Source organism: Glycine soja, chromosome 7 (assembly GCF_004193775.1).
Source record: "Glycine soja cultivar W05 chromosome 7, ASM419377v2, whole genome shotgun sequence".
Classification (NCBI taxonomy): Eukaryota; Viridiplantae; Streptophyta; class Magnoliopsida; order Fabales; family Fabaceae; genus Glycine; species Glycine soja.
Window position 1 is genome coordinate 21,918,762 of NC_041008.1, and position 22,377 is coordinate 21,941,138.

At 34.7% G+C, this 22,377-nt stretch overlaps 2 protein-coding genes across 2 annotated transcripts; both read right to left on the minus strand.

Moving 5' to 3' along the window:
* Positions 1 to 500: 500 nt before the first annotated feature.
* LOC114419200 (B3 domain-containing transcription factor VRN1-like) lies at positions 501 to 5,993 on the minus strand. Its single transcript, XM_028384847.1, has 4 exons — positions 5,727 to 5,993; positions 1,521 to 2,205; positions 1,228 to 1,427; positions 501 to 1,140 (listed from the first exon to the last, which is right to left on the minus strand). The coding sequence occupies exons 1-4, from the start codon at positions 5,784 to 5,786 to the stop codon at positions 772 to 774; spliced, it is 1,314 nt and encodes a 437-aa protein (XP_028240648.1). The 5' UTR covers positions 5,787 to 5,993; the 3' UTR covers positions 501 to 771.
* A 7,716-nt stretch (positions 5,994 to 13,709) lies between these two features.
* Positions 13,710 to 17,454, minus strand: LOC114420524. The gene is made up of 3 exons (XM_028386396.1): positions 16,429 to 17,454; positions 14,030 to 14,203; positions 13,710 to 13,895 (listed from the first exon to the last, which is right to left on the minus strand). Exons 1-3 carry the CDS (start codon positions 17,452 to 17,454, stop codon positions 13,710 to 13,712), a joined length of 1,386 nt encoding a protein of 461 aa, XP_028242197.1.
* Positions 17,455 to 22,377: the final 4,923 nt, after the last annotated feature.

Genomic DNA, 22,377 nt, shown 5'->3' on the forward strand with positions numbered 1-22,377 from the left:
TTTGATACCTGTGTAAATCATTAATTTTAAATTATTTTGTAAAACATTTTTAACAATTCATAGATGTATAGACCCTTTTGGATTGACAATCCGTATGGATTAATGGTAAGGATAATGTTGGAATTGTCAAAAATCTGCTGGGTGTAAAAATAAAAGGATGGGTGCAAGAAGAAAACGCCTGAATGTAGATGTCTAAGGCCACTTAGAAAACAGAACAAGAAATATAAGGATGAACCACTTTTTTCTTGCACAAAGATTAAAAAAAAATGAAAATTAGGGATGTTAATTTCAGTTGAGAATAAAAAAAAAATGCTCATCTACATCATGTTTCAAGATCTATTGTTACAGATGAAAAATATGAACATAAAATGAAGAAAGCTATCATCCATGTTACCTAATAATATCCATATCATATTACAATTCTCCCCAAACATAATATTAAATGTCAGATCAGATTAAAAAAATTCAGCAATCAGAAGAAACCATCATACTCATGCAGGTGAAGCTACAAACAAATATAACTTATTAAACCAAAACACAGCAATGGCACAAACATTTCGACTCAGTTTATGATCAGCTGATTTAACAATCTATTTACAACCCAAGTCAAAAACAAAAGAAATTTGTATCAAAACTACAATAACTAAGTTCATATGTTTATGAACATGTAAAGCATCAAAGTTCCAAGTGAAGAAATTAGATGAACAACAGATCACTCAGAATCCAGGGCTAAATGGACACAGTTTTGCTATCAGAAATTAAATCTCCTTGCTAATTTCTAATCAATTTGGTTGTACTGATGCGATGCTGCAAGTGAGGGTTCAAGAGTTTAGTGTGGCTGATGTTTGGGCTCTGCTGCTGCTGTTGCATAGGAAGCTGGTTCAACAACCCTGCATCCTCGGTTACGCGAAACACCGTAACTTGCAGCACAACTTCCTTCATTCTAAGGAGCTCAAACACACAGACATCACCTTCTCCTAAATTGTTCTCCACTGTGAATTCAAACCATCCTTGGCTTAACTTGGCTCGACCTCCCCTATAGAGGCAGCGAACGGACCACTGTCTACCATTGGACAGCTGAAGTTTGATGAATCCCGAAACCCCATTCAAATTCTTTTCAGCAAAGGTGGAAGGCAGATACTGGAAAACAGAGAAACATGAGTTAAGTATGCAAGATGACATGTTGAAGAAGAATGATGATAAATATCAAATTGAAAAACATTTCACCATTATGCATCCCCTATACAAATAGGAGGGTCGCAGGACAACTCGGCAGAAAGGATTAGTCGGTTCAAATGTTTTTGATGCATTAATTGCCCTTTCTCTTTCTTCTGCCGTCACGGTTCGTTTCCTTGCAGATGCACTTTCATAAAACCTATAGCGCATTTCTGCCTCCTCTTCATTTTCACCAGAAGGTTCCTCGCCATCTATAGTTCCACACATTGTATTAGTAATAAGAAGGAAAATGTCATCTTTTACATTTCCAGACAGAGAAAACTTGAATAAAAATAAGAACTTACAGGGTTCTGATTTCCGCTTCTTTTTTGCGGTTTTATTAACTGCTTCCTCGTTAGAATTAGAATAACGCAATTTCAATTCTTCAGTGGACCTTTTAAACTCAACAGCATTAAACTGAACACCTATGTCTCTGGTTGACTGATTGCCTTGTGAATTCGCATCCTTCAAAGAAAAAGCACTCCCACCATCACCCCAGTTTACGCGATTGAGTTTTGATCCACCATTGAACAAATTCTGCAAAGCTGGAGTATGACTCTTCCCAGGTGTCAGTTGATCCACAGATCCAGCAAAACCCTTGCTTTGCAATGCACCGGGAGTAAGGTACTGAGGTGACAAATCCGACAAACCAAGGGAGTCTACATCTTCCATTTCATCAAAAATATGATGATAATTGGCAAAGCAAGACCCTTCATTATGGTTTCTCATGGCCGATTGATAGTTTACCTCAGACGTACTCAAATTAAAAATATGAACAATGAAAGATGAATTCCCTTCATACATGAACACCAAAAAGTATCCAACACCAATGGAGTAGCGTTGAACAAAATCTTGCCAACCATCAACAAACCAAATTCTGTTGTCTGCTTTCTTCAATCCTATGGGCCAAACACTACCATCAGGAACAGTGAGGGTAGCAATTGTAGAAAGCTGGGTCCCATATTTTCTCAGAAAATTATCCGGAATCCTCTGAAATTCAAAATACAGGTTAGGTTACAAATATGAGTAAATACTCAAAATACAAGACTAAAAAAGGAGATTTCATTTCCACCAACTTTATGATATTGTTATTAACTATAAGATTGGGACATTTAATAATGAAAATGAATGGGCAGACCATCCCTTCCATCACCTAAAAAAGGCCTCATCATCCCTACCTTCACGAAGTGTGGTGGAAGGAATATCCTATTTAGGGAGACTATCATCTACCTAAGAGCTGTACTATTCTGATCTTATTTGTATAGCTGTCCTATTCTGTGTTTCATCATTTTCTTAATTTCCTATTATTACTGATTATACATCTTTTATATAATGGAGTATGCTGAATTGCTGAAGCCTTTTATCTCAAGCAATCAGTGTTATCAATGGCGGATGGCGGAACCGGAACATGGCAGAAGGCCAAAATTCCACCATATAAACACGCCATTGCGCCTTATGGCGCCGCCATGGTGGGCCTTCCTTCACAAATTGCCTATGGTGATTGGCAAAAAATCTGCCACGTCATTCTGCCATAGCGGTGCCATGGCCGCTATTTAACAACACTGCAAGCAATTCAGTAAACCTTTGTTATACCAATAATCTTATGAGTAAACGAGACTTTAAAGTGTATGCAAAGTTATTAATAGCAGATGGAAGCAAGCTAAAAGTCCACCAGAAAAATATGAAGGATGGCATGTTGTATTATAGTAGAACTGTAGAAGCATGACAGCTATGATAAATATATATTCATATGAAAAAAGTATATAAAAAATGCAAAATATAATAAATATAGAAAAACTGATAAATAGATGAACAATAAACTAGAAACATATAAAATTCACCAAAAGTAACCCAATTTACAAATTAATGGGATAATATTGGAAGTATCATAGCACAAAAAGAATAGAATTTATGGATTTATTTGTCTCTATTTATTTGTAAATAAAAAGCATAACTTATGAAAACTTAAAAAGAGGAATATAGTAAGATTGGAAAATAGCCGAGAACACAAGACTAGAGAATTTGGTTAAAAGAACAGTATCTGAATTTTTTTGGTTCGTTTTTCATTTATATTATTGTTTAGTTTATTATAGTATATGATATACTTTAAATAAAAAAATTAAAAAATAGAGAAGCTAAACTGTAACTAAATTGAGGCCCAACAAACCAAAACAAAAATGTTTGGGACACATGGACCAATTCCCCTGAAATCCTAACTCCCTAGGACCCAACAGATGCTAGATATGTGTCAGCCCGTCTATTAAACCCTAACTCCCTATGGCAAAGATTGCAGATAGAGTGGGAGTTCAGTGGCAGTAAGAGGGAGGGGCTACAGGCTGTCTGGCAACAGCACAGATTGTAAAGCCTTTGTTGGACTTGGAGCAGCCAAATCATCGCATCTATCCTTCCACCCCCATCAATAATGTCTGTGAAACACCACCTGCACTGAAACACCTAGAGTGGCTGCTATTTGTCACAAGAGGCACAATTCGCTTTGCGATTTGGGCCTCTGATAGCAAACTGCAATGCGACAACATTAGGAGAAGGAAGGGGTGCCCACAACAATGCCATAGCGGTGTGTTCGCACATGATTGACAACTACGGTCTAGAGGACAACCACACTAGAATGGAAGAGGAGGTGCTTGATTTCCTGAGAATGGAAGAACCTTACTGACATGAAAATGGATGTGTATTTTAAAAAATGACTACTCATTTCTAAATTGTCAGCAACAAGCACACCACTGAGAAACTAGCAAATGCAATCCAAAATTTGTATCTCACTAGAGAAAGAATCAGTAACTATGCTAGCGAAACTTCTAGTATAATTGCATGACATAAATATCTAAGGTTCAACCAGAAGTGGTTCAACCTCCCTTCAAAACACAATCACATAAATATTGTATCAAAACCAAATTGAGTGGATATATATGAAAACAAATAAAGAAAAAGAAAAAAACTCTGCACAGTCATATTGTTCTTTCCTTTCTTCCAGAACAAGTGACAAAGGAAAAGTACAAGTGTTCAATGAAGAAACTAGAATTCTAAAGCAACAAACCAACTTTATTTATATTTATCAAGTAGACATTTCAAAAATCATAGTTATTAATAGCACACTTTGGCAGCAGAGCATGGCCACCAACCACTACAAAACTTCCATCAAGGGACATGTTTCTGTCGTGGACATTGCAGCCGCTTTCGCATCCCAAAAAGTGGGATTCCATGGCCCTATAGTGCTGCTACCGTGTTGGACCAAACCCCCTTTTGGCCCTTGAAACCACATGTTGAGGGTTTTTTAGGGCAAAGTTGACTTTTTTCACTTTTACAGAAGGTTAAAAAACCCTAAACCCTTGTTTTTTCCAACACTTTTCTTCTCTACTAATGTTCAAGACCTTTTCTCTTCTCTCTGTTGAGTCTGTTCTGTGGCTACCTCTGTTTCTGACTAGAGCCACCCATCTATGGCAATTTCCAGCATCACCCACCCTTCACTCCTCTTTGTTATGCCTCTGATTAGGGATTTTATTAAATGTTTGAAACTTTAATGATTATGATATATTATTTTCTTCACTTTTTTTTGTTATTTACTTGTATGTTTTGGTTTAGACCTATGACTTTCTATTGTCAATTATGAATATATCATAAAATCATGAACTTTGAGTAGTTCATTTAATTTTGAACTTTTATACGTATATGGCATAAACATAAATTATACAATTATAAAATCAGAGCATAAAATAAATATCACAATAGTAGCCATCCTGCTATGTGCTACGCCGTTATAGCAGTTTTGGCGTCAGCCACTATGCGCCAAGATTGATGACTAAGCTTAAAATTTCCTTCAGTTGAAACCTTACTTTTTCCACTAAACAACCAAAGTGGGGCAAAGCAATATAAATGTAAATGACCAACAAGTTCTCTAATTTACAGAGAGGAATACACCCAAGAGCATAAATTTCATCATGAAATCAATCTGAAAGCACATCCTCAATGTCTGTGCCACAAGTTATGTCAAATTCATGTATCACTCCGAGAGTGCGTAATCAGCAATAACTCCCCATCCAACACAGTTCAATTCCAAAGCAAAAAGCCAACAGAGCAATTATACGGGAGATTGTTCAATTAAGTACACCAAACCAAGAAAATTGCAACAATTATATCTAATGCATGCAGTGTTAAGATAAACTAGAAAACTAACCAAACCCACTTTTAATTCTAGGACCAACATTCAGTCCAACCCTACTTTTTGAAGAAATTATAAAACCTTAACAGAAAATCCATGAACAACGCCCCCCCCCCCCCCCCCCCCCCCCAAATAAAAACAAATTCAAATGGTCAAAAAATCAAAACATGGGGGGTGTCAGAAAAAGTGGCAAAGACCCAGAAAGCCTTTTCCCTTGCAACCATCACAAACAACCCCAAATAAAAAAAAATCAAGAGCAAAACATAGCCAATTCCACACACAAAAAATGAAAAAAGAAACACTTGAACGAGAGAGAGAGAGAGAAATGGCGTACCAGTTGTCTGGATTGAAGAGTGGTGGGGAGAACAAGCTTGTCGAAACAAGGGCGAGGCATTGTGTGAGAGTGATTGGGGACTTAGAAAAGAAGGAAAAGAAGATAACGACGGTTCAGAGCATTCTTTGAGGACCCTTTGATTGAAAGATGAAAACTTCGGGATGGTTTTTGCTTCACACTCAGATCTACTCAACTCCTCCCTTCACCTTCTTCTCCACCCTTCCCAGCTTTTGAGTCAAACAAGGATTTTTAAACCTTAAAAAAACCCCAACCCTGTGTGACCTAATTAAAAAGCAAACGAGTGCACCACTCGCCCGAGTCAACTCAATTCTTATTTCCCCAATATATCTTCTTAATCAGTATTTCCCCAATATATAAATGTTCCTTATAATAATTATCAAATGACTAAAATCCAAACTTTCCATTTTCTGGTTTTTATGTGTGTGTACAAAACTAATTTAGGAACATAAATAGCTAAATTTTGAGATAAAAAAATTAGTATAGAAACTTTTAAAGTAACAAAAATTTTTAAAAAAAGTTAATATAAAAGGAAATTTTTTTAATTTTTAATATATATAAATGAGATTTTTTGTGTGAACATATATATAATATAAATATAGAGGTTAATTTATCTACGTGAAAGAAGGAAAATAATACTATTGTCAAAAAATAAGTCCTACATCATAATATATAAATGCATTCCATTTTAATTAAATTTAATATTTTTTTTTTGTAAAAATTATATGTACTATTAAAAGACACCAATTATGATTAACACAACTAATAATAATAATTTGTGTTTCTTAATGAAATGATAACAAGAGACAATTAATTTCGTCCCAATAGTATGGTGTAAGAAAAACTAATTATTGATGATTATTTTTTCTTTTTTAGAGAAATTAGTTATGATTAGTATTATATATTGACTGTTGTTAATAACATTTAATGAAAATTAAAATTTATTATTGAAACATTAGTTAATAAATATTTAAAATTTTACTTTTGCTATATTTTTATTTGAAAAAGTTTTTTTATATAAAGAAATAGTTACAACAAGATTTGAAAAAAAATTATGATTAACAAAATTTGAACCATTCATACAAATTATCCAACTCCCCTCCAATAAGCCAATAAGCGTGAGTCTAGTTCGACAATTAGTTAAAAAAACATTATTTATCATATAAAAAATTACTTAATATATATATATATATATATATATATATATATATATATATTCATTCTCTTGTCATAAAAAGTTAAAATAAAATCTTTTAAGTTGTGATTGCATAAGAATTTTTTTAATGATATAGTAATTAAAATTGAATGATGTAATTAACAATCATGTGATTATCATCAAATCAAGTGTAAGAATGAACTAGTGCAAACAAAGACGAAATTAAATACATTCCAACAACTATCCACTACAAAAATGGAAACCCCTTACCACCTACATCTAAAGAATAAATGTCTCCCTCCTTAATCCTAATATTCATCATTGAGCAACTAAACATGGTCAACTCACTAATTGAAGGACTTGGAAGTGTTATACACTTAAATTTATTGTTACATTTTTTCTTTTGATATCTATTACTAATTTTGCACTCCTTTAACTTTATATCTACATACAGAAATTTCAACTTTTTACTTTTAACGTTTTAACTTTAATGTTACGGCAGCATGCCTCTTTTAAATATCATGTGTTAATTTTTTCCCCCTTAACTATTGAAAACTGATTTGAGAAGTATGAAAGTGGATTTATTTCCTACTAATTAACTTATGATATCCAAACCAAAAACTTCAGAAAAAAAATTCTAGCTTTTATTTGTGTGATCATAATTAGGCATGAAAATAAAAAAAATAAAAAGTAAATTTGTGGATTCCTATGTTTGATTTTGTCCATACTTTGAGACGAGAAAAATCTATTTTAATGGAGGTTGGAGTCGGGTTCAAATTTACCGCAATTTGAAAAAATGAATTTAGGTTTGCCTATGTCACTCTTTGTCCCGCTATGTATATATTTATAATTATTAGTTATATAATTATACATTTATACATAATTCTATTATTATATATATTATATGTAATAATTAATTATCTAATTATTTTCATATTTTATTTATCATTGTTAAAAATATAGAATAATTATTTTAATATTTAGATAAACAATATTATAATACTAATTAAATTAAAAATTAAAAATTATACATTTAACTTAAAAATATAATTTAATTCTTAAATATTCTTATGTTATTTATTCTTTATTAATTTTTATGTATTGTTTGAATTAAAATATAGTTAATAATCATGATTTATTTAAAATATATGAATAAATAAATTTATAAAAAAACATGAGATGGGTTCTCATGGATTTTTCCAAACATGATAAAATTCAATGGGAATAAGGCTAAATTTCCTTTTTTTTCCTCGTCTTTTATATACCCGAATCAACCCCGCCCTGACGATGATAGTTAATCTTGTCATAGACCCGTCTTGTCGTCATGCTTAGTCATAGTTAATCAAGTGTCATTATTCAACCTCTTTCTATTGACCTTGTGAACCACTTCAATTTTTAAATAAGAAATCTTGCCAATGCAACTAGAATGAAATTGTTGTTCTTATATTGAAATGAGTCTATACATGAAACTTTTTGATACAAGTATTCTCGTGGATATCTAAACTGAATAATTAAATCGGGATTTAAACTAAGAAGTTGAAACCTAATTTAGTAAATATGAAGAGATTTATGGAATAAGATTAGTAAAGATAAGATCAAAATAATATTTTAAAGAATAACAAAATGGGAGTGTAAAAATACTGTTTAAAAGGGTATATTTGGTGATAAAAATATAAAAGGCTTAAAATGAATTTAGTTGTCGTTGGTTTGTGCTTTTTCAACATTGACACTTACAAGTTATTTTGCTCATTTTTTGTCTATATAAGTTTGTGTTTTTTTTTTTTATTCTTGCAGTTTTTTTTCATTGTTAGTCCTTTAAGTTTGTACTTTTTCAACTTTAGTCCATTTAAAATTACAATTATTATTTTCATACTGGAGTAAATACGCACTGTTCTTAGTAAATAGCAAAATCCTTACTTTAGTTAGTTGCTTTTGGGCCTTTGGGCCTTAGGCTAGCCTATTCGACCTCGGGTCTAATTGGTCAGTAGAAATATAAATAGGAGTTGTTTTAACTTTCTGTACTCTCCTTTTGCTTCTTGTACCTCTCAAAAAAGACTTTAACAGACAAAAATATCCCTTTTTAGGCACCCCTATTCCAGAAGAATATCTTGTTCAAGAATAGCTATGGTTGGATTCAAATCGCGGGGCTTTGGCCAATTGTTGTCACATGGCTTGGGATTTTCTTTCTTTTATTTTTTGTTCATTGTAGTTGTTGTGTTGGTGATGGTGATTGAGGGTTTAGTGTTAGTGATGGTGATTGGAGTTTCGAGATTTAGGGTTTGCTATCATAGCCCTCGAACGCAGCGGCAACGGAACAGGCATAGTGAAGCTTCTCTGGCATGGGGGTGTTGGTGAAGAAGGTAAATGGTAGTTTTATTCATTGGTGGTGTAGGAAGCAAAAAGGAAGGTGCAGGAAGTAAAATCCAAGCAGGAGTTGTGTTAACTCATTGTAAGGACAGGGAGATTTAGATAAAATTTGTGTTAGCTTATTTTGGTTAAGTGAGAGCATTGTTGTCTCTTAGCTTTTGTGAGAAATCTTATATTCTTATAAAAAAATTTCTCATCTTTTTTATGAATCGTCTTGAACTTATTAATTTCTAGAGATTATGGTGTTGTTTTCTTTCATTTCTTGGACCAATCAACTTTTTCCTTTCTTCTACAATTTTTCTTTGAATTTTCCATCTTTTTGGGATACCAAATTTTGATCCATGAAAGGGGTTTGTATTGATTAGTTAAAAAATTGTATATGAAGTTATTATAAATAAATTCAAAATATCATTGTGCAGTAAATATATTAACAAATTAGATTTAAGTTAATTTTTAGTATAAAATTTCAACATCATAATCTGAATATTAATTAACAGAATATTTATTTATGAAATTATATATAATGATTTTATATGATTTCTAGGCAAAAATAATTTCATAGGATTTTTAAGTAAAAATAGATTTAGTTGATTAACTTATAATTAGTTTTAATAAGTATTCAGTAAAACTAAAAGTTTTAATATGTAATAAGTAATCATATAACTATCATTTTTTAAATGGAAAAATATTATGGTGCGAAATAATCTTTTATATTTTCTTACCTTTATATTTTTTCTGTAAAAATGTTTTATACTATTTTTTAATGTAATATAGACTTCTATAAAACTATTAATTACACTAAAAGTTATGTTTTTGATAAAAAAATATAATCGCAAATTTATTCGAATATTTATGTGAAATATTAATGAATAATAATATTATTAAAAATAGTTAATATTTTCTTAATTTTGTAACAAAATTATTATTTAAAATATAATATAAAACAAATTTTTATTACCCAAAAAAAATTAATACCATTATTGTATTTTGTTATGAGTATAGGCTAAATATGAGCAGGACTCTTAATTGAAAAAATGTTAACGGTTAGAAATAACATTTTTTTAATATTTTGTTAACTTTATATTCATTCTTTTTGTGTCTAAATTTAACTGATTTTCTTACTTCATAAAAACATATTATTATATTTTTTTATTATGAGGAAAACGAAAACGAAAACTACAACGCACAAACGAAACACCTCTAGCTTCGTCCTCAATGATCAAACGAAGTGAGGGGGGAAACTCGAGAATAGTGGGGAAGAAATCCCAGAATGACCCAAGTTAGCAAGGTGGTTTGCACTACGGTTGGCCTCCATGTAGGCATGAACAAGAGAAGGGTGCCAATCGTCCATCTTAAGCATTCTACGGATATCCAGCAGGAGAGGTTGGAGAATATATAGCAGACTTGGATGAACCATTGTTTGTTATTCATGTGAACTACTTCTATCGAGTCCATTTAAAAAATGACCAAAAATTGATTAAGGTTTCTGGCAACTTGAATAACGATTTTGAGAGGCCATAACTCCACCCAAATAGCATTACAGGTACCAAAAAGCTTAATATGAAAAAGAGCCACATGTCTTCCATCAAACCCCTTGACAATCCCCCCACACGCAGCTTGGCTAGACTCGGAATAGTAGGAACTTAACCATTGACATTCACTTTGAAGGTTCCTTCAGCAGGTGGCTTCTAGGCAAATTGGAGGGCACCATCAATGAGGGACACTTAAGCTAGAGGACCCCTGATTGGTATTGAGAGTAGTAGAGTACCATCAATGAGGGACACTTAAGCTTTAACTTTGAGTGAGGTTAAGAGGCAAATTGGAGAGCCTTGGAACACAAGGGATCAGTTCATATATTAAACTTTTCCTTTTGCATTTATTGCAACAGTTAAGTTTAACAAAGTACAAAATAGCTTTGTTCATTCTTCTCTTAGCTTAAATCAAACTTAGCCCCAAGTAAAAATAAAAAAAAAAACTAATCTTGTCTCTATCCTCATGATATGATACTAGATTTAGTTCTTGTCTGTCACCTTCAAAATACATCAACAACATATAAACATTCATTAATTTTTGTCCCTATTTCGCAAGAATTTGAGGCTCCAAAACCCATACTCCCACATTTGTAGTGTACCTCCGTTTTTTTTAATCATCATTACGGAAAAGTGCAATATATATGCATATTCCTTTTGTGATGTCAAATAAATTCAGCATCTAGTCACTAAATAGTTAAGACAATCTGGTGGGGTCAATGTGAGGGGGAGGAAATGTTGTCTGGAATAATCTCTTTGAAGTTTCCTTTCCATGATGCTTATTTGCTTACTCTATTCATCTTCTCTTTAAACTAGAGCAAGCAACTGTTCTTCGATTTTTTTTTTTTTTTGCAAAGCACTGTTCTTCACTTAAATCCTTTAACACTTAAAATCCTTGACACAACTTTTTAGGCCTTTGAGAACCATCAAAATTAAAAATCTTTATCTCGATCTTCTTCCGCCTTTTAACTTCCTCTTCCTCAAGTATTTGCTTGATTGGCAAAGATTCTGTAGATTTAGTGGACACAAATGTGTTATTAAGGAGGGATTTGTAGAGCATTGAAGGAAAACTAATTTAAAATTTAGAACTTGCCTTTTGGATTGACTTTCTTCATTAGCCATGCAAGCTAGTATTGGGTCAACCATGCCTCTTAGGTTCTAACAAGGTTTTTCTTGATCAATCTTTACTCCTTACAAAAATCGTGTATGTTCTGTTCTCATTGCATTTAAGCTGAGAATATTTTATAGTGAAAAGCTCCATCCTCTAACCACCATGTGCTTTTTTTTTTTGACGTTAAAATCTTTCATCAATTAACCACAGGCAAAAAGGTTACATCCGAAAGGATTAGTCCTCTTGAACCCAAACATTTTCAATGGAAGATAAAGCTAGATGGGCTAAGGCATCATCTACATGATTACCTTGCCTTTTTACAAAGAGAACATCAAAGTGACCAATATCCCTAGAGAGGGATCTGCACTCACGCAGAACATTAACAAAATAGCTAAAAAAGCCTTTGACGGGGGTAGGGGGGACCAGGCTTGGGCTAACTGAAGGCGATCAGTTTCCACTACAAAATCCAATAACAAGTCCTTAGCAGTTTTCAAGGCCTATTTCATACAAAGAATATCTGCCATCTTAGGAGATATGCATTGAGGTATGAGCTTTAAAGCTGAGGCAAGAACATGACCCTCACAGTCTCTAAATACCATGCCAAAGCAAGTTGGCCTACCCTGATCAAAGCAAGCATCAAAATTGACTTTAAATCTCTGCTGGGCAGAAGGAGGGGTCCATTGAATGGGATGGGTCATGTTGTCATGCCCTTGTCTCTCTTGAGAAACGGGAATAACCCAAAACGATCTGTCTATGGCTATTAGGATAGGGGTCTGCTTTTGTTCAAAAGTCCAAAAATTATGCTTCTTCCAAAATAGACCATAAGAGGCCATATACTTGTTGCAACTTGCAAGAATCTATCATCTCCAACCTCAAAACACTTAGTTAAGCATTGATCGAATGAGCATTGGCTAATCCACCACTCTTTCACCCAATTGGCAAGTAAACTAGACTTCCTTAACCTATTGGCATATGAGGAAGCAGTGCTCAATGATTTCCTCCTCCTCCCTATAACATGGGCAAATTCAATCCACAAGATGCATCTTTATCTGCGTATTTTTTCGAACAGGCACTATATTCTTGCAAATTCTCCATATTAGATTTGAGCATTTGGGGGAATCTCTAACAGACCACAACTTCCAAAAATCTCCCCAAATGGCACTTGTGGAGGAAGCATTTACCAGTGGGACTTCATGGCCAGGTGGTATCCTGACTTGATAGAGTATCGACCATCTTCAGAAAAACTCTAGATCGAGGTGTCTTGATGAGGCCCCCAAGTAAGAGGAATAACCAGGAAGCATTTTGAAGTTGCCTTGACACTTTGAGATCAAATTAATCTATTAAGCATCCACCTATCATACCAAGCCTTGATGTTCATACCATTTCCAACCTTCCACATTAAACCCCTTTCAACAATGGTTCAAGTAGAACATAAGCTAGCCCACGCATAGCTAGGTTGTGGCCCCTATTAGCTTCCATGGCTGTAGGGACCAATGTTGTTAATGGCGGATGGCGGTTCATGGCAGAAAGCCAAAAATCCGCCATAAAAATATGGCGGATGATGTAACGGAAAATGGCAGACAAATACACACACACACACACACATAAATATTAACAAAACAATAGATAAAAATAAATATAAATAAAAAATTAAAAAAACAATGGATTGCATTCAAATAAACTAAAAAAGTTTCATGAGTTCACACAATAACCAAGTACCAACACCAAATAAACTCATTCAAGAGTTCAAAATTACAAAAGGATAAAAGCATAATGCAAAGTGCAAAGTAAAGGTTGAGGCTCTAATCATCTTCTCCAATCCCAACATAATTATCTTCGTTGTTGTCATAAGGTAGTGGAGCATCTCCCTCTCCCTCTTCTCCATCAGACGCCTCAAAATTAACCATGATTTCTTCTTCTTCAGATTCAAGTTCAATATCCTCCTCAAACTCTAGATCCTCATCATTTTCTTGGACTATTTTTCCTACCTTGATGAAGATCCAACAACCATTGCCCGCTTTTTAGAAGTGTGGGCAGCAATAGTAGTAGGACTAATAGCAGCACTTGTTGGTTGCTTTCTTTCCCTTTTTTTCCACCTAGTATACATCCTACACTCTCCAACCCCCGAAGCCTCATACATAGTTGCCCAATTTAGTGCATCATCATCTTCAAATACCAAATCATTTACAACATCATTATCATCATCTTCATCCATCTCTCCCACGAGCCATTCATTGCACACATCAATATCATTAAGAGAAATTGGATCAATTTCATCTCTTGCATTATATCTTTGCTTCAATTGTTGGTTGTATTTGACAAACACCAAATCATGCAACCTCTTGTGCTCAAGCCTATTTCTTTTTTTGGAATGAATCTACAACATAACAAATAAATGTTGATCTCAATCTCAAATACACTCCAAATAAAACATGACCATCAAAATTAAATAAAAATTAAAAAGCATAGTTAGAGTTTTGTCACAATTACTTGCTCAAATACACTCCAATTTCTTTCACATCCTGAAGCACTGCAAGTCAAACTCAAAATTTTAATAGCTAGCTTCTGCAAATTTGGAGTTTGTGACCCAAACATTCGTCACCAATATGCTACAATACCAACCAAGAGCATAACTTAGAATTCTGAATTATAACATTAATACATAAAAAATAGTATAGTATTTGTATTTTTCATTTGGTAAAAGTTTCTTAGTAGGAGAATGGGTTTTCTTTTGAGCCATTGCAAAGTCAGAACCAGAGTGTTCAGCAACAATCTTGTAAAGATGCAACTCAGTTAGAATTTTCTATTGCACATCAAATTTGTTGGATCGAGTGGCCTCAGAATAATTAAGAAGGGGGGGGGTTGAATTAATTATTCCTAAACCTTTACCAATTAAAAAATTACTCTTTTAAGACTTTTACTAAATTGTTAAGAGAATGAGGAGTAGAAGAGAATCTTAACAGAAAGTAAAAGCGGAAATTAAATGCACAATGGAAAGTAAAAGAGTAGGGAAGAAGGAAACAAACACACAAGAGTTTTTATATTGGTTCGGCAACAACCCGTGCCTATATCTAGTTCCCAAGCGACCTGCGGTCCTTGAGATTTCTTTCAACCTTGTAAAAATCCATTTACAAGCAAAGATCCACAAGGGATGTACCCTCCCTTGTTCTCTTTGAACCTAGTGGATGTACCCTCCACTAGAACTGATCCACAAGAGATGTACCCTCTCTTGTTCTCAGTCAAACCCAAGTAGATGTACCCTCTACTTGTACCACAAAGGATGTACCCTCCAATGTGTTGAGACAAAGATCTCAGGCTGTTAAACCTTTGATACTTTGTGAATGGGGATACAAAAGAATTCTCAGGCGGTTAGTCCTTTGAACACTTTTGTATTAGGGACTAGGAAGAATCAAAAGAATTCTCAGACTGTGTCGTTTTGAATTCTTTGACAAGGGAGAAAGGAGACACAAAAGAATTCAGGCGGTTAGTTTTTCGTTCTTTTGGAAAAGGGAGAAGAGAGACAAAAAAAAGAACTCAGGCGGTTAGTCCTTTGTTCTTTTGGAAAAGGGAGAAGAGAGACACAAAAAGAATTCAGGCGGTTAGTCCTTGGCGAATTCTTTTTGGCAAAGGGAGAAGGGAATGAAAAAGATGAATAACACAAGTTTTTGAACAACGAACTTTTCTTGGAAGAGAAAGTTTTGAACAAAAACTTTTAGAAAGATGAAGAGAAGATGAAACAGAACAATTGTTGAAAGAGATGAAAGAAAATATTGAAAGATGATTGAAAGAAATGATTGAGATGAATTGATAGAAAGATTGCTTAGAAAGATTGATTGAAAATACAAAACAAAGCCTTGCTTTTATAGACTCTTCATGTCTGGTCAAGAGAACCATTTTGAAGAGTTATAACTTTTAGAAAAACTTAAAACCAATTTGAAAAAGTCAAAAACCATTTGAAGAGTTACATCTTTTGATTTATTCAGAAACAACCACTGGTAATCGATTACCAAATCAGTGTAATCGATTACAAAAAGCTTTTAGTGAAAGGATGTGACTATTCACATTTGAATTTGAATTTCAACGTTCAAAGGTACTGGTAATCGATTACCAAAACATTGTAATCGATTACAACTTTTTTGAAATCAATTGGAACGTTGTAAATTCATTTGAAAACTTTTTCAAATCCATTTTGCTACTGGTAATCGATTACAACAATCTGGTAATCGATTACCAGAGAGTAAAAACTCTTTGGTAAACATGTTTTGAGAAAAATCCATGTGCTACTCAGTTTTTGAAAAAACCTTTTCATACTTATCTTGATTAAGTCTTCTCTTGATTCTTGAATCTTGTTCTTGATTATTCTTGATTCTTGATTCTTGAAAACTTGAAACTTGAAACGTCTCTTGAATCTTTCTCTTGATTCTTGAATTCTTTGGCATCATCAAAATAACTTTTAAAGGCATTGCTTCCACAAAATTGTGGAGCCATCTTCTTAATGCAATCAAATAATCCATTGGTGACCTCAAAATCAAACTCCAAATCAGTGTTGCCATAAAAGAACTCTGGATTTAAGAAGTAGGCAACTGCATGTAATGGCCTATGAAGCTGACAATTCCATCTTTTATCAATGATTGCAAACACATCTTTGTACTTGCTTTCATTGTTGTTGAAAGACTTGATAATTGTTTCTTTTGCCTTGTCCATTGCTTCATAAGTATAGCCCATGGCTGGTTTCCTTTCACCATCCACAAGACGAAGCACTTTGACAAGTGGAGCCATGACTTTAAGAGTGTAAACCACACTATTCCAAAAAGAAGGCATAGGCACTACCTTTGCAGCTTCATTCCCCTTAGGCTCCTTAGATAACTTGTTTAAGATCCATTCATCAGAAGTAAACATCTTTCTAATATTGGCTTTCTCTTTGTGGAGCCTTTCCAAGGTTAGATAAGAAGTGGCAAATCTAGTAATAGCATGTCTCACAAATCCCCTCTTGTTAGAAAAATTTCTCAACAAGCTCAAGGTACTAGAATGGGCATAGATAAACCCAACTAGATTAATTGACCTTCTAATTGTCTTCCTTGTCAAGGGAAGCTTCCCAATATCTTCAAGCATCAAATCAATACAATGAGCTGCACAAGGAGTCCAATAAATATGTTTCCTTTTTTCCTCCAACAACTTACTCGCTAAAACATAGTTGCTCCCAGTATCATTTACAACTTGAACAACATTCTTTTCTCCAACTTCCTCCACAATAGCATCAAGTAACTCAAAAAGCTTTTCACCTGTCTTTACAAAATTAGAGCCATCATCAGACTTCAAAAACATGATACCAGCTTGAGAGTTAATAAAAAAATTAATGATGCATCTTTGTTTTCGATCAGTCCATGCATCAGACATAATAGTACAACCATACTTGACCCATTTCTCCCTGTGGCCTTTCATCAAATTTTCAGTGTATTCAACTTCCTTCTTCAGGAGTGGAACTTTTATGTCATGATAGCTTGGAATGGGAAAATGTGGCCCATATTGACCAATGGCTGCAACCATATTCTCAAAACTTTTCAATTTAATGAGGTTGAATGACAAACCTGCTTGGTACCAAAAGCGGGCAATATATTAATGCACCTTCAATACTTCATTCTTATCCATTGACTCTCTTATGTTCATTTGCCTCAACATCTCCATTTTTCTCCGATTGATTGCATTTTCTGGATTCTTACAAAATCTGTCCATTGGTCCTTTTTTAGTCCCACACTTTGTCTTTGCAGTAGCATTACAAAGAGTCCACAAACTCATCTTCACTTCAATCACATCCAATTAGTTCACCAAATTCAAATTCTTTTATATTTGCCACATTACCACTGCCAGAACTACTGTAAGTGGTCCCACTTTTTTTGTTAGCCATATATTCCTTCAGCTCTTTGACTACATTTGGTGGAGTTTTCTTGCAAGATGCAACGTTATCCGACTTCCCAATCAAGTGTTCTTTGGCTCTAGTTATTCCTCCCTTTGTGATTTTTCTGCAGTAATTACAAACAATTGTGTTTGTATCCCCTTCCACAAGTGGATGACAATATCTCCAACCAGGGTCTGTCCTATTTTTCCTTGTTGCAGTTGCAGTTGCAGCATTAGATGATGGTTCAGCCATTTAGAAGAAGGTTGAACAGAAAAAAAAAAAGCAAAACCAAAAATAAAAAATAGGTGTCAAACAGAAAAAAAAGTAGAACCAAATATAAAAAATGGGTGTCAAATAGAAAAAAAAATAGAACAAAAAAAAAAAAACAAAAAAAACCAAAACCATGTCGCATACTTTCGCAGTTGCCGCCGTAGCCGTCGTCGCCATCGCCATCCGTTCGTCGTGTGCGAGGTGCGTCGTGCTCGCATGCGTGGTGCGCTGGTGCGCTGGTGCAGGGTGCCGTGTCGCTGGTGCGTCATCCTGCTGCTGTCGTTGCACTAGAGGCTGGAGTTCTCCGTCACCGTCATCAAACATGCCGTCGTTGCACTGAAGCTTTGCTGTCGCTGGAGTAAGCCTGTTGCTATTCGTGGCTTTGTGCTTGCGCTCCTCGTCTCCTTTTGCATGCGAAATTTGGGTAGGGTTGGGTCAGGTCAGCCTAACACGACGTGTTGCGAAGGTTAAAAAAAAAAAACAAAAAAGCACTCTTCCGCCATAACCTCCATTTGACAACGACCTCTATGGCTATGGCGGCCTCCATACGAAACCCACAACACTACCGCTATTTGATGGCATTTATTCGAAAACCCGCAATGCCATACTGCCATGGTGTCACCATAACCACTTTTTAACAACACTGGTAGGGACATAATTTTTCTTCAGTACTTTTAACAAGAGAGATTTTGGATGTTGAAGAATCCTTCACCACTGCTTTGCTAATAGGGCTTGGTTGAAGCTTGTCACCATTATAAAGCCCAAACCTCCACTCCTTTTTGGGAAAGCTATCTTATCCCAACACTGTTAGTGAATTTTCCTATTCTCTACATCCCCACTCTAGCAAAATTTAGCTATTAAAGCTTCAATCTCATTACAAATAGAAAGAGGCAGTTTGACACACAGCATAGCATATGATGGAATGGTCTGCACCAATACCTTGATTTGAATTTCTCGACCTACCTAAGATAAACACTTCTCCTTCCACCCTTTTAGTTTCTTCCAGACCCTATCCCTCACTGCTTGAAACACTTAAAACTTTGACTTACCAATAATAGTTTGCAGTCCTAAGCATGTCATGTTTCTTTCCATTGCCTTAACACCAAGGAGCATTTGGCTTAGCTGCAAGAGAGCTGAGACTTTTTAAGGTCCACCTTCTGGCCCGAGGCATGCTCATGCATCCTCAACAGGTAGGTGAAATTGGTAGGAAGCTTCCTCTAAAGTAGCTTTGGAGAAGATGATATTATCATATGAAAAAATGAGGTGAGATATCATAGAAGCCCTAGGAGAAATTTTAATACCATGTATATGGTTACATTCTACCTCCCTTTTTATTAGGCCTGACAAGGTTTCATCACAAATAGTGAAAAGATAGAGAGACAAGGGATCTCCCTGTCTAAGGCCTCTATTCAGATGAAAAACCTTATGAGGTTGAACATTCACCATGACTTGTTAGGAAACTGAGGTAACACACCTCTCCAGGAAGCCCATACTTTTCATGACTTTTTGGAGAAATGACCACTCAATCCTGTCGTATGCTTTCGACATACCAGCCTTGAGAGCCATGATGCCTCTCCTCTCTTTACTGATATTCTCCACACAATGGAAAGCTTAAAAAACTAGCACTCCATTACTAGTGATTTGTCTATTTTCCACAAAAGTTGCTTGAGTTTCATTAATGAGGCTCAACATGAAGGGTTTAAGCCTATTCGCAATTGTCTTGATATAATTTTGTATACCACATTACATAGACTTATGGGCCAAAATTGAGACGCATGGTTTGGTCTCTTGCACTTAGGGATTAAAGCAATGTGGGTGCCATTAAGACCAACCAAATCCTGCTGACCATTAAGGGAACTAATGGACAAACAAGAAACATCCCCACCAACTATCTCCCAATAGTTCTAATAAAACATAGCTGGAGTTCCATCGAGCCCAAGGGATTTTGAGGGTTGCATTTGGAAGAGTGTCGCCTTAATGATAAACTACTTTTTGAGTGGCATTTTGTGCCATTATGCATGCATTTTCTTGGTGGAACTCACATTTAGATGCTAGTTTTGTATTGCAGAAGTACAACCTCTCAATTGACTAAAAGAGTTGAACATTGCACAAATTTATGAAGATTTAAAGACTCTACACTTGTTATAGGTTGTAGTACATTGACCAAAATCGTGGTAATCAGCACAACCACAATAAAGTGATAAAAATCCTCCAAAACAACGCCAAGATCCAAAAATGATTATGCTCAAATCATGAGGGTCATGGTCAACTCATGAGGGTCGTGGTCAATCAAGAGGGTCGTAGTCAACCAAGAGGACCATAGTCAATCTATAATGGCCCAAGGCTTCAACGTCACTTTCGACCACAACCGTAGTACCCCTTTTCGTGCATTTATCTTTTGAAAGCTATATATAGAGGTCTCTGTCTTTGTAAAAATTATTATTCAATTTTATTCTTTTCTTTTAGAAATTTGAGAGAACCTTAAGGACTTTTAAGAGATGAAGAGCGTGGACAACACTGCTAGGACCGATCGTGATCATTGTTCTTGCCTATTGGTATGCCTATATTTATTCTTTATAGGATTGCTAGTTTTGTTCTGACCATGAGTGGCTAGTCCCCTTAGTCCGGTGTTATGATGTAATTTTCCATTTGTACTCCTTTCCTTGTTCTTAATGGAATTCCTCATGTTAATTAATGATCTTTCTTATTTTAATGTTTATTTAAAACCAACCATTCTAATACTCAATCAATTGCATAGTAGTGATCATCTACAAGTAATTGGTAGATCTAAGTGGATAATATTTTATACCAAATTTCATGATCAAACTGTTTGGGTAATTTGTGATATAACTATAATTAATCATTCCTAGAATTAATTTTATCCTTTGACTTAAATTGATAGATCCATGATCATTGGGGTATTGATTTAAGGCAAAGAGCATCTTCTGACCTTGATCATAGACTTTAGTTGATTTTGGGAATCAATAATTAATTGTGGGAGGAATTTCATTAGGACTAGGATTGGGATAAAATTTGTACTAGTGAATCATAACCCCTGACCACTTTTATCATAACTCAAAACCTCTCTTTATATTCGTTCATTTGTTTTCTTATAAAAAACCAAAACCATAAAAATATTTAAATCCTCTTTTAATAATCTCTATTGTTAGTTTAATATACTTAACTAATTGGGAATACAACTACTCCTTTGGGTTTGATATTCAAACTTTCAAGTCCATTGCTACTATTGCGTAGGGTACACTTGCCCTTATGCGAGTCTAACACATTTTACCCATCAAGTTTCTTACGTCGTTGGAGATTAGTTGTGGATTTCCCTACTAGTTTAATTTTGTTAAACCAAATAGTTTTATTTATAGAAATTCTTTTATTATTTATTTAAGTTTTTGCAATTTATTTCTATTTTTATTTCTCATTGCACTTGATATTCTCCTCTGTTTTTTTGTGTATGCAAACCAAGTCCCAAATCCCACCACCGTAATATGAACCTGATATTGACAAGTTAATCCGAAGACTTCGTGCAAAAGTTTGTGAAGAGATAGAAAAAGCATTGGCAGCTAATCAGGGTCAGATCCTGATGGACTACCTCACTCCTACCTTGGGGGACACCAATCCTATTTTACCACTTGAACTGCCAAAATGAGTCACTTTTGACTTCAAACATGGGCTCCTACAAATGCTGAAGAATAACCTGTTCAGTGGTGTTGCCCATGAAGATCCTATGCAACACCTATGGAAGTTCATCAAGCTTACCAACATAGTGAGACATAATCGAATATCAGCAGAATACATCAAACTCTATGCATTTCCTTTCTCTCTAAATTGGATGGCACGAGAATGGTTACGTGCATTGCTAGAAAATAGTATCACCACATGGAAACAATGTACAAGTAGCTTCTTAAAGAGGTATTTCTCTCCCATAAAGATGGACCAATAATACATTAGGGACATTGGAATTTTGTGTAAAGAAAGCTAGAGAGTCTACCTAAAGCATGAGAGAGATTGCAAGAGATGATTAGAAGCTTTCCGCATCAAGGTTTCTCCCCATAGAGGCTAGTCCACATTTTCTATGGTGAAGTGTTGTCACACAACAGGACAAGTTTAGATGCTGCTTATGGGGGCAACCTCATGTTAAAACCCCCTAGTGACGCCATCAAGATCATTATAGATATGTGCTCCAACCCCTATAACAACTCAGGGGATAGGAGGATTGTGAGGAGACGCATTAGTCAAGTGGAGAAAGATGATTCCCAAACTAAATTGGGAAAATAGATGAAAGCTCTAAC